Below are 13,346 nucleotides of genomic sequence, written 5' to 3'. Positions count from 1 at the left end.
GGATTGTCCCAGCAACATTGTTGTTTGTGTCAAATAGTAATGCCTGGAGTTTCTACAGCTACCAGGAGATCAACTGTCACTTCCTAGATACAGTGGTAGTGCACAGTCTCCTATGGACATGAAAACCTTTCAATGGTATGCTCCTTGTAAACCTTCCCATGAACTGATGAGAATAAGGTTACTGACTGGAGGAAAACAGGCTGAATCCCAAGTTTTCTGGGGGTCTTTGGGGCATACCTAAGCAGACATTAAAAATCCCAATGAGATGGACTGCAAGGAGGTTGGATGGCTGGGGTGTGCCAAAACCTGCTATAAAGCTGCAACCACAATAATTTTTTTCTGGAACCACAATTTAGAAGAAATGGGAGAAACATCAAAAAGCTTTAGATTATGAGCTGCCTGCTTGGAAGATTGCATAGGAGATGCTACAGTACTTTTTTTGTGCTCCTTCCCTGCTGAAGCAGAGAAACTTGATATACATTCACAGAACCAGAGAGAGTGAGGGCATGACTTGGCCAGAATTAAGCACTCACATGTCCCACCGATTTCAATGGAGTAGGTAATTTTGAGCTGGATCCCACCTGAGGGTTTTGTTTTGCTTAATCCTTCCCAGCTCCCCTCATTATTCTAGCCTCCATCCCACATGGCTTTTAACCAGCAGAAAAGCCCTCTAAACTTACTGGTTGCAATGAATTTAGAAGGGTACAAGTCTGTTTAGGATTGCACTATACACCTTGTGCATTTAAATCAGTGGGATTTAAAAGTACTTAGTTTTGGCTGGGTCTTGCCTAGAAAGATTAAGGCAATATACAATTGTGTTAATGACAATGCCATGTTAACTTGTCATTTCCTATGTTGTTTAAATAGTTACCAAATATGGACTGTTCCTATTAATTCTGCAACTAGAGACCCACAAGTCGCAGTAGGAACATGAGGGAAAAGCATGATCAGAAGTTACCACTATGATATCAAGGTACCCAGTGGCGAGTAACATTTATATTACCTGTCAGATATTCAGAGGCACTGAATAGGCATTAATAGCAAATTCAACTGTCATCTCATTTATTAACCCCTAGAGGTAAGTGATCCAAAACTGCACTGCATTCACAGCCTGCTGGGAGTCTTAATTTGGTGATGGGTGCATGTTGGATTTTACAGCCTTCAGACAAAAGTACGAGACACACAGAGAAGGTCCCAGAAACCTTGTAGACGGCCTGTCTCCCAGGACAATCTAACTGCTCTTATACACCAAAGGTCTGCCTCACGGAATATATATATTTTTGTCCATGTGAGCAGTCCCCGCGGGCTCTTGCAGGCACACTGGTTTCATCTGTATCCAGCCCTTCGCCAAGGAGCTCGGGTTAGTATACACAGGATTATTCTACCCCCCCCCCTCAATTACGAACACTGTATTCGTTAGATTAGGTCAAGATCAATCAGAAATGGCATGGCTGAGTAGGGTTTGAACCCAGGTCTGCTCTAGTTCAAGCTCAGCATTCAGCATGCTTGATCTGGGCAACTACATGCAGGTCTAGTAGCAATTTCTGGTGCAGCAGGGTGACTTTGCTCATTCATTGTAGTAACAGAAACCACTGCCCACATTTGCGCTCCAAAAGGCTGGGATTCTTCATGTGCACAAAAATATATTACGTGAAATGGCCTGAAGAAGGACATGCTCAGCCATTTTTGGTCAGCTTTACTCAAGGCTTTTTTGGTAGAAGAAGCCCAGCAGGGACTCATTAGCATAATAGGCCACACCCAACAGCAGCTCATTAGCATATTAGGTCACACCCCTACACCTTTCCTTGGCTTGCCCAGGCAAGCCGGCCCTTGGACAGGCCGGGAAAGGCACCCCCTGGCCTGCCTGCCTCAGAGTCGCGGGGTGGTGGTGGTTTTGCTCTCCAGGCCTTCTCCTCTGTAGCCAGGCTCGCAGAGGTTTTGCCTGTAGTGGGTGTGGCCACTCTGAAGCCCGCCGGAACTCCGTTCCTGTATGCTCCTACCCTGGACTGTTTAAAGGGAAACATGGCATCAGAAGCAGCAACAGCGAACCTGCTCAATGTTGTACAGTGTATATGAGTGTCAGCCTAGGATCTAAGAGACCTGAGTTCAAATTCCTACCAGTAACATGAGGATAAATGATGAAAGAGAGAACCAGGCACCCCACCCTGTGCTTCTTGGAGAAAGGCAGGATAAAAACACACTAGATGTCTAGATCTCATTTTCACAGTTGGATAGATTGAAAGGAGCCATTCAAGAATATCTGAGTAAACCACATGGTCCACTTTCATTTAAATGACATGCAATTGGGTGAGTAGATGAAGGCCATCTTTTGATTCAACTAATTCTACAATGAGGATGCAAAACCGATATTGGTTAATAGCTGTGCTTGTTTACAAATGCTTCTTCTCCAGTTTTCCTTCCACATTCACAACATATTGACATGAACAGTACGAGAGAGACTCAAATGTTTTTAAGCCTCAGGTATAAAGACGAACAATCCTAAGCAGTGTCACATTTTTGTAAGCCCACTGACTTCAATAGACTTAGAAAGGGGTAACTCTGCTTAGAAGATCAAAAACTTAGCAAGATTCAAAGAAAACAATGACAAGAAAGAGAAACCTTGCTGCTGTGACCAAAAAGGGCAAGCTCTTCCTGGCAGCTGCTTGTTTTGCCCACTTTTTGTCCACAAGTGGGATTGTTAATTGCTTCTCTTCTCCTGAAATTCTATGCTTTGATTATTCTAAGCCATGGAATGCCACTCAGAGAAAAAATGGCCTAGCCTGCTATGGCCATTTACACCTTTGCATGGATTTGGCAAAGTTTGTGTCAAGTGAGCCACACACCTTGCAAATAACTGAATGGTACTCATCACAAATCCTCTACACATGACCCCTCTGTGTGTTGACTGAATGTGCATTGAGGAAGAGCGGGTACGAGCATGTGGGCTCTGTCCGCAGCCCTGCACACTGGGTTATCTGCATGGGGCTGCATACCAAAGATTGCTGATCATGAGGAGGGAGCAGATGTGCAGATATCCCTCCAAGAACATGTGCCATGCTCACAAGCTACTGATCAGGCAGAGGTGGGGCCAATGCACATGTGCCTGCTGCTCCCTTTCTCTCATTCAGTCAACATGCAGAAGGGGTCGCATGTACAGAGCTACAATCTACTGTTTGCGCTTATTGTTAGTCTATCAAATGAAAAGATATTGAAGGTATTTCTTAGAAATCTGTGGAATTTCACATCAGGAATACATTCAGAGAACATTAGCGCTCAGCGGCCTATGTAACAGACTTGTCGCAGAGCTGGACATGGGAGTGGTCGCTTTGTAGAGAAAACCCTCTGCAGTGCTTTCAGTTAAGGAAATACAATTGCTGCAACGATCCCTGGAAAATAATTTTAACAGAACACAAGAGGCACAGGTCTTAACGAGGAGACCATCAATTAGTTATGCAGGCTTGAGCTACTCATCTACAGTAGTTTGACCTTAACTCCTTATGAAAATGCTGTATGTGATTTACTAAAAATCCTATCACTGCTAATGGTTCCAGAAACAAGTATCAATCTTTAAAGCAAGCCCCTCACTCCAGCAAAGATCACCTTCTGATTCATTCTAGGCCTTTATAGGTTGGAGCTACAGACAGGATAGGGACCCCCAATATGAACCTACAGCTACATAGTCTTGATTAAGGATTCTATAAAGCATTAGGCAACTGCTTAGGCTGCACGTGCACTGCCTGGCTGGTGATTCATGTATGTATCAGCCCTTTGTCTGCACGGCTCCCCCATCCAGCTAGAGATATGAATATGGAAGCCTGCTTCCACTCATGTCTAGACCCTAGCCGGCCTAGAGTGACTGATCCAGGGGGACGGGCATTGCAAGTTTGTGCAGCCCCTTTGCAGAGGGAGGGGGAAGAAGAGGGCATGCACACACTCACACAGCTCCAGCATTTCTCTCAATTGCATTCTATGTGTTGTCTGTTCTTTATGTGTTTCGTACAGCGTCTTTTTTTAGGTGTTCCACAAATAATAAATAGTTGTATGATTATTATTAAATGCACCTTGTCTTGCCCTTTCTCCTTTTGTACCAGCATTATTAAGGGAGGGAGGAGGGCCTGAACTGATTTAAGTCTCTGTGGGGTGTTTTTAAGAAGATAGTGATGGTCTTTGTGTCTTCTCCAGTTCAAACTCGTGTAGCCATTGCCTGAAAGGGGCCTGTTCCGGTGTATCTGTGCATGAGAACCAAGTGCCTTGGAGACTGGGATGGGGCAACTGCCATGAGTCTTAAGGAGAAGAAGAATGGGAAAATCACTCTGGCCTCCTGCTCGTCTACTGCCTCATCCACCCTCCACGAAACAGAAGATGACCCCCATGCCACTGGGACAGTTTTCAGCCTCCATGTGTTAAGATCAGTGTTTTCAATTAATCCTCTAAAGACATATCTGAAAACCTCTCTGGTTTTAAACAGGTCCCCTGAACCCACCCCAGCATCACTTTCACAAGACAGGAAACCCCCCTTCAAACTGTACGCACAGATACAGACTGAAATTGGACATTAAGAATACACACGTGAACCCCCAGCCCTTCCCTTTGCTAGCAACACCCTCCCCCCCCCTTGAAATCCAGCCTCATTTATGGAGGTAAGCATCCAACCAGAGTGCTCCAGATTTCTTGAGGGACCTACAGAATAAGAACAAAAACATGAGGTTAGTTACAACATAGTCTGTATGCACATACAGATCCAGCACTAAGCTCCTCTGGGAGTCTTCTAGAGGCTATAATTGAGTCCAGCATAGGGTCCCTCCATTAATTATTTCATTGTGGTTGCATCCTGCCTTGCCTAAGGAGTTTGGCATAGAGTACACATTCTTTCATTTTATCTTCACACCAACACAGTGATATAGATTGAATTGAGAGAGACAGCGGTGTACGTTCAACCATTTGTGGACTTTTCAGAGCAAGACCTCCCCATTTCCCCCTCCTGCTGTAACCCACTGAGCCCCTCAAAAACAACACAGGGTCAAAATGGGAGTTTATGGATGAAGGGGGGGAACTGGTGGGAATTGCTCCCCTCTTTTCTGCAAAAGGAAATGCCAATCCAATGGACGAACTGTGTGGCTGGATTCACAGCCGCGAGCTGAATGGTGATGATCCTTTAAAGGGATAGGAAGCAAACAACTCACAGGCCATACCTGGCCCATGAATGTTTTTGTCTTAGGGCCATTTGAGCTGTGTGCACACCTCCCACCACATGCAATACAGTGAAGGGCAGGTTTCAACAATAAATTAAACTCAATAAGCAATTAAAAGTAGATATTAAGCAATAAAAACCATTAAAACAGTTAAAAGATGGGCATAGCAGCAATTAAATATTCAACAATCCCAAAACTGGGAACAACTGGGCTGCAGCTGAGCTAGAAAGATCTTATCACTAGCCCATCAATAGCAGAAACTGTAGCAACTGTGGCAGGGGGGTCAATGAATGGACGCCCACCGCCTCACCCAAAGGCCTGGGGGAACAGCGCCATTTTGTAAGCCCTGCAAAACGTTCACTGAGCCTCAACCAGGGCCAGGGCTTTTTCTGCCCTGGCCTGGTGGACCATGGTCCCAATTGAGGTCAGGGTCCTGTGAGGCCATAGGTCTCGCAGGACCCTGACCTCAATTGGGACCACGGTCCACCAGGCCAGGGCAGAAAAAGCCCTGGCACTGGTCGAGGCTAAGTGAATGTTTGATGTAAGAACTAAGCGGTATGTGTTTCCATAGATGTCACTGGTGTGTTATCTTTCCTCCGCTAGGAAGGGTAGATAATTACTTATACACTACATTTCATCCCATCTTTCTTCCATTATGGAACCCGAAGTGTATGTAGGAGGTCTTGCACCAAGACAATGACTAGAGCTAGACCTGTTCGAGATTCAGCAAACTTGCTGTATCGTGTGCCCTCCCAAGGTACCCCAAGATTCCATTTTGGGCCTATGGATGTGTTTGCCCATTGCCCATGCTGCATTCTAGTCAGGGGCGGATTAAGGCTCACCGGTGCCCTAAGCACTGACCAATCTTGGTGCCCCCATCCTTTTGCGCACCACCCAACTGAACTACTGAATTTGGCTCCACCATTTTACTTTTAAACATAGCCTGTGACACTGCACCTCGCCAACAAAAAATAGAAGATTACCCTAGGGTGCACCATGATCAATTTGCACTAGTTTTATCAATTTTTTTTTTAAACAAATCTTCATTCTTTTTTTTCCTTTTCACCCTTTCCCCAACTTTGTGGTGCCCCCTTTGGCCCTGGTGCCCTAAGCACGTGCTTAGTCTGCTTAATGGTTAATCCGCCCCTGATTCTAGTGCAGCATAGTGGGAGGCAGGCATGTTACCCCAATCACATGCAGAGGAGGCTCAGGTCAGTAAAGTAATCTATCCATGTTGCTACTGTGTGTGGAGAAGGTCCTTAATGGGCTGGACATGGCCTGTAGACCTTATGGATGCTTACCATCTGCTCTAGCTTTCCTAGAACAGGTGAACAGACTGTCTATCTTTATCAGATCTCTTACCCAACGATGTCTGCAAATGCTCTTATTAGAGGCTTTTCTTCATAAGCAACTCCATACTTCGTACACAGTGACTTCACTAGCGGGGCGATCTTGTGGTAGTTATGGCGTGGCATTGTAGGAAACAAGCTTAAATCAAGCAGAAAACATAATGGAACTATAAAAGCAGCAGTCTTCATGGAAAACACACTCCATTATGCTTCTCTTAACAGGAATAAAGTTTGGTCTACAAATACAGCAAACTAAGGAAACAGAGTCCAAAGATGGTGCAACACTGTGCAATTTTAGATGTTCTGTTTTGTGAAAAACACTTCCTGCTGGTAGAAACTCAGCACAGCAAGCTGCGCTAGAATCTCCCTCACGTGCCATTTTTTAAAAAACTTGTATGAAGGGTTGTTTTTTAAATGTGGCAGAGTATTCAGAAAATAGCATTGCCGTCTTGCAGACTGGAACAGAAGAGCCCTCTGTATCACGTCATGACTATGCCATCTTATTCTGCAGCACATTTAGACCACTAAGCTGGTATGGAGGGACCCAAACAAAGTACGGCTAAGGGGGTCATCAGTGCAGGGATGCCAGCATTGCAATATCAAAAGCCGTAACATCCCAAGTTACTCTTTTCTCTTTTTTATGGCAAATGTCAAGGACTGCTGTCTTCTTACTCTTCTCCTTTCATGTGTCCCTGGGATTTCCCTAGAGAGTTACTCTCCCATCTGCAGAGGCAAAATTAATTTTGATCCAAACACTGTATACTTACTGGTGCTCAATTTGAAAGTTCAGATGCCCGCTGAACCAGTCATTGAAAAAGGACTGCTCGATATTGCAGGTAGCTGCCAACTGCAAAAGACAAGGAGACAGATGTGGTTTTTGATGATGACCAGTCTTGGAAACAGATAAAATGGAATTAAACTTTGCTTTTCTGGCAATGTTTGCTGATCTAGCCCCATGCTCTGCAATATGTTCTTCTAAGGATACAACCCAAAGAGGCCTTTGCACATGTGGATGTCTGATTCTACCACTGCCAGTCAGAGGCCCCCCCCCCCCCCCCCCCCACAACAATATACTAAAAGATTTCCATGAGTTAAGAACCAGCTTGTCGTCTATGGAAATGTAATTGTAGCAGTTATGTCACTATGTTAGCAATTATGCTTTATAGTTCCCTAGTTCAAAACAGGCACTTCAAGGTCAGATAACCTATCTGTTGTCCTGTATAAACACTAAACATATCTTCTTTTGGGAGGAAACTAAGGATACCAGTAATTCACAGTTATTTCATTTAAATGAGTTTGTCCTAAAATTTTAGTATTGAACAGCATGATGTTTATTCAGTGGGATTTACTCCCAAGCAATTGTGCATAACAGTACAACCTTCAAGACTGGAAATTTACCTGAGCACTAAGCCAGTCTCTGTGCTTCTCACTGTCGATTTCCATTGGAATGTGATTCATCTGTGTGACCCAAACAAACCAGTGGCTTTCCATAAACCTTCATGGAAAACAAACAAATGGTTTTAGCTCTGATGATGTGGACGGATTTCTCTGGGACAGTGTTGGGCAAAGCAATGGGCAAGGAAGTTGTGCAGATGTTTACCAATGTAATGCAGGTCATCTACCACCTTGGGGGCCATATATTTGGGTGGAAAGGTGGCATATAAAAGTTTTAAATAAATAAATAGAATCTACAGTCCCCATTATCTGCACATTCTTATAATGCACCACTGCTCTGGGTCTCTTCTTCAGCAGGAACTTAGTGTGGCACATTGCTTTACAGGTACAAAAAAACCACCTATTAGTCTGTTTTAATAAGCTAATTTACACAGTTGTGTAATAAACAGAGATGAGGCAGCTATCCACAGGGGATAAAATCAGAAATACTCAGGCTCTTTGAAAGAGCTATAGAAATGCCTTGTACCTGAGAATAACTTTATGGTTTGTGTGTTTGTTTTTCCTGCAAAAGATCTGAGCTCCCACACCCACACCCTATGAGATTTGGAATAAGCTGTGGGCATTGTGGACCCAGCTTGTACAACTTCTGAAACAGCCTTCATTGTTGGTCATCCCCCTCATTATAGTTCCTCCAGAAAACAGGGCTTTTGTCTGAGATGTGTGAAGCACCTTCAGAGCCTGTGAATTCAGCATTTTTCTTCTGAAAGAGTGATCCTTTTTCATTTATAGAAGATTCTGTGAGGCAAACCACCCTGATTCCCCTCAAGGGTTAACATTATAATTAGCAGGTCTCTTGCAGGTGTCCATAACTGGGCCTTCCTGCTTTCCTGCTGACATTATCCTCTTTCAAGGCTGGATTCAAGAATGTGGCAACTGGTTAATTGTAAGAACCTGTGTTCAACTGTGTAACTGGATGGGAGGGGGGAAGCAGGAGTGGATGTCAACATCTTAAGGATAGTTCCATCAAGCAAGCTCCCTGATTCAGTTTGGGAGACTACCTGGTGCCAGACAGCAAAAGGCTATAATTAGGCCAGAGGGAAGCCATGTTAACTTTGATTTTGCCAGGCTCTTGCTATGTTATGCTACATCGTGATGGACAGCTGCGTAGAGAATGCTTAAGCTTCTAGCTTGGACTTTCGTATTCTAAGAAGGTGTGCCATCTAATACCAGATATTGAACGTATTAGCTTTGTTGTTTTCTTCGCTACTAATTATTTATTCATTATTTATTAATTTTGATTTATATCCCGCCTTGCCTGCACAGGCAGGCTCAAGGCGGTGTACAACAGGTTAAAATACAATAAAACACAGATGCATAAGTGCAATACTATAAATTTTCGCATAAACGATATACATAAAAATGCAGTTAAGTGCAGATGGCGATTGCTGAAAGGTGGTCCGATGTAGCTAGGCCAGTATCCAAAGTTGTTCTTAATGCCAGTAACATGAGGGCCTTAACAGTTCAGTTTTTAATAGCTCATTCATCAGTGGTGGCTCCTAGTCGAAGGCCTGGTGGAAAAGCACCGTTTTACAGGCCCTGCGGAACTGTAGAAGGTCCCGCAGGGCCCTGATGTCTTCCGGGAGCTCATTCCACCAGTGTGGAGCTGCCACTGAAAAGGCCCTAGCACTGGTGATGTCCAATCTGGCATCTTTCGGACCAGGGAGAGTCAGGCGGTTTTGCGACCCTGACCTCAGTGCTCTCTGGGGGACATGTGGAGAAAGGCGGTCCCTCTGGTAGGCAGGCCCCCGACCATGTACAGCTTTAAAAGTCAAAAACAGCACCTTGAAGCGAATCTGGTATGCTATTGGCAGCCAGTGCAATGCCTTCCGCACAGGCCGTATGTGCTCTTGTATATAGAGACCCATCAGCAGCCTGGCTGCTGCATTTTGCACTAGCTGCAGATTCCAGATTTGGGACAAGGGCAGCCCCATGTAGAGAGCATTGCAGTAGTCCAATCTCGAGGTGACTATAGCATGGATCACCATTGCCAGGTCATTGCGTTCGAGGAAGGGAACCAACTGCCTAATCAGCCGTAGGTGGTAAAAGGCTGCCTTGGCAGTGGCTGCCACCTGGGCCTCCATTGTTAAGGAGGCATCCAGGAGCACTCCCAAACTCCTGACCCTCAGTGCTGGCACCAATGGCGCCCCATCCAAGGTCAGTAATGGGATCCCTACCCCCGACCCGCTCTGACTCAGGCACAGGACCTCCACCTTTGCCGGATTCAATTTCAATTGGCTCAGTCTACGCCAGCCAGCCACGTCCTGAAGTGCCAGGTCATCTGGGGAAGAGTCAGGCTGGCCACCCAGCAACAGATATAGCTGGGTGTCATCTGCGTATTGGTGACACCCTAGCCTGTGCCTCCGGGCAATCTGGGCAAGGGGGCGCATGTAGATGTTGAATAATATTGGGGAGAGCACCGTCCCTTGGGGAACCCCGCAAGCCAGTAGGTACCTCTGGGACCTCTGCTCCCCTAGCGCCACCCTCTGTCCCTGACCTTGGAGAAAGGAGACAGGTCATTGTAAGGCAAGCCCCTGAATCCCAGTGTTGGCGAGGCGGTGGACCAGTAACTGATGGTCAACTGTGTCGAACACCGCCGACAGGTCCAACAGCAACAGTACCGCCATGATGCCCCAATCCAGATGCCTCCAGAGGTCGTCTGTGAGGGCGACCAGTGCAGTCTCTGTCCCATGGCCTGGACGAAAGCTGGACTGGAAAGGGTCTAGCATGGAAGTGTCATCCATAAAGCTCTGCAACTGAATCGCTTCCTTGAGTGCCCCCGGGAATAGTCCCTCAGCAAGGGACTTGTTGATAATATCCCTGAGGGCACCTCAAAACCCCTCATGGCCCGCTTTTATAAGCCATGAAGGGCACGGATCAAGGCTGCACGTGGTTGGGCGTACTGTTGAGAGCAGCCTGTCGACTGGTGGAGACTGTGCTGCATAATGTCTTTTAAAAGTCTATTTAATAAACCTTTATCCATTGTTACAAAGGTCTGTTTTATTTGTGTGCATTTAACCACAACGATCCATGGGGCTAGGTGCTGCTCACTTGCAAAAGAAGTGGTGACCAAGAGGGACCCAGGCTTGGGTTCTTGACAGATTCCAGTTCTTCTAACCAGTTTTATTAACTGCAAGCGCTGCTTTCATGTCACTGAATGCCTCTATCAGTTGAAGGCAGTGACTCTGATATCGTTTATGGTCAAAGATTGTGAAATGAAACAGAGCCAAGTATAGTCCTTAACGAGCCAGAAGTCCTTTCTCTCAGTTTCAGCCTGTGTTTATTCCCACGATCATAAAGAGAAATGAAGCAATAATCATCTATCTCACAACAGCTGATGGTGTAAATGAGTCCAAAAAGAACTCTAGGAAGTCCTAGAAAGATGATAATGTAGGAAGGCTACAGAATGGCCAGCGTTCTGTTTTAACCAGAGGATGAAACTTTCTCAACTCGGTGAAGAAACAGCACAGCTATTATTATTTCTTGACCATATTACATGAAAGTGCCTTATACTTAGTCAGGTCCATTGATCTATCAGGGTCGTATTGTTTACTCAGGCTGGAAGCAGCTCCCCCCAGAGCCCCAGGAAGAGGTCTTTCACATTGGTCCCGGTCACATGAGTGGGATGAGCCGCTGCCAAAGGGAGGCAAATTAGAGCCAGAGCAAAAAGAACCGTGGGAGCATGATCCAATGTGCCTCCGCAGCTCCCTGCTCCGGCAGTCGATCATACTGTTGTGCAGCAAACCAGCAATAGCACGGTCATGCGCATGCGTGGGACGGGGAATGGCGCTGGCTGCGATGGGCTACCAGCGCTTCCTCGACCAGACGCCTTCCGTTGCCGCACATCATCCGTAAGGTAGTGCTCTGTTGCTACTACCTTTTTGATGCGCGTTTGTGGGCCGAAGGGACGGATCGGGGACGGGTGCGTGCCGCTTCCCAGATGTTGCGGTGTGATCGCGCCCCGCTTGATGTGCCCCCGATCTGTCCCTCTTGCAGGGCAAATCCTCCTGTGTGACCAGGGCCATTATCTGCTACCTGATCCTTTCAACTGGAGATGCTGGGGACTGAACCTAGGACCTGCCACATGCATAGCGGATTTCTACTGCTGCGCCATGAATTCCTTCCTCCAAGGAGCTCAGGGTGGTGCACATAGTTTCCCCCACATCTCTTTATATTAAAAAAAAAATACTGTGAGGTAGATTAGGCTGAGAGTGTCACTGGCTCAGGATCACCCTGTGAGCTTTAAGGCTGATTAGGGATTTCAACCTGTGTCTCTCTGTTGACTATACTACACTGGTCTTCTCACCCTAGCTATGAAAATCTGCAACAAAAAATGCACCCCAGCTTTATACTGCCCTGCATTTATGACATTTTCTTCTGAGGACAATAGTGGTAAAGGAGGCGGCTTGAATCTTTTGCAGAGTATACAGTTTCCTTCTCCCTTCACTCCAGGGATGATAACAGTAGGAATGCTAATTAAGGCAATGAGAAATACTGAAATGGTTCACACAGATTTCTTCATTGCTTGGTAACTGCAAAACACATTCTCTCTCCCCCACCTTTATCCTCACAACATCCCTGTGAGGAAAACTGGGCTTCAAGAAAGCGAGTGGACCCAGGTCACCCTTGGTTTAATGGCTTAAGACAAATTTGACGTTGGGTCTCCCCAGTCCTAGTGTGACACTCTAGCCGCAACACCACACTGGCTTTCTTTGTCCTACCTGACAAAGGTAAGGAGACACAAGGATCCCAGAACTCCATAGAACGGGATATATGTGAGGAAGTAGCGTAAGTAATAACTGAAGGCCCAGGCCAGGTCCTAGGGAGAGAAGAAAGAAATTATGTACGCAGGATGACAAGCTCCCTTCCTATGCTACTGCTCACTCCCACGCAATGTACAGAAATGCTCCTACTTCCCTCAATCCCTCTGGAGTAGCTGAGTGCATCCAACTGCAGTAGAATTTTGCTTAATGAAAGCACAGTAGGATTCAGAGAATCTTTCACTTACCGCCCAGAATTTGTGTCTGACCATGGTCATGAAGATTTGCATTTGGAAATAAACTGGAATGAGGAGAGGTGGGAACACTGAAAGGAAAACCAGATCCATTAGAGGAGGCAAAGAAGCATGAAGCAGAAAATGAAGTGGTGCCTTAGGGCTGGAAAATTATTTAAGCGTAATAGGAAAAATCAGGACTGGAATTAGGGGTTGTCCCTTAGGAAGAAGAAAGCAACCTTTGGTGTGTGTTTACTGCAATTATCTCAAGATGTTCAATGAACCATTCCAGAAAGGTCTATGGGTTTCTGCTTTGAACCAATTTGAACATTCTGAAAAAGAACATGTTAAGGTCTTTCG

General features: G+C 45.8%; 1 protein-coding gene across 1 annotated transcript in view; it reads right to left on the bottom strand.

Moving 5' to 3' along the window:
- Positions 1-4,617: 4,617 nt before the first annotated feature.
- Positions 4,618-13,346, bottom strand: part of FADS2 (fatty acid desaturase 2) — a 64,321-nt gene continuing 55,592 nt past the window's right edge. Inside the window, exons 7-12 of the mRNA XM_015409378.1 lie at positions 13,002-13,078; positions 12,715-12,812; positions 7,940-8,036; positions 7,309-7,388; positions 6,555-6,680; positions 4,618-4,680 (exon numbers count right to left, since the gene is read on the bottom strand). Of these exons, the coding sequence (XP_015264864.1) occupies positions 4,629-4,680; positions 6,555-6,680; positions 7,309-7,388; positions 7,940-8,036; positions 12,715-12,812; positions 13,002-13,078 (530 nt within the window). The 3' untranslated portion in view covers positions 4,618-4,628. The remainder of the gene's footprint in view (positions 4,681-6,554; positions 6,681-7,308; positions 7,389-7,939; positions 8,037-12,714; positions 12,813-13,001; positions 13,079-13,346) is intronic.

This window comes from Gekko japonicus, unplaced genomic scaffold (genome assembly GCF_001447785.1).
Source record: "Gekko japonicus isolate JY-2015 unplaced genomic scaffold, Gekko_japonicus_V1.1 scaffold730, whole genome shotgun sequence".
In the NCBI taxonomy this organism is placed as follows: domain Eukaryota; kingdom Metazoa; phylum Chordata; class Lepidosauria; order Squamata; family Gekkonidae; genus Gekko; species Gekko japonicus.
The sequence above is the reverse complement of the archived record's forward strand: the minus strand, read 5'-3'. Positions and strand labels throughout refer to the sequence as shown.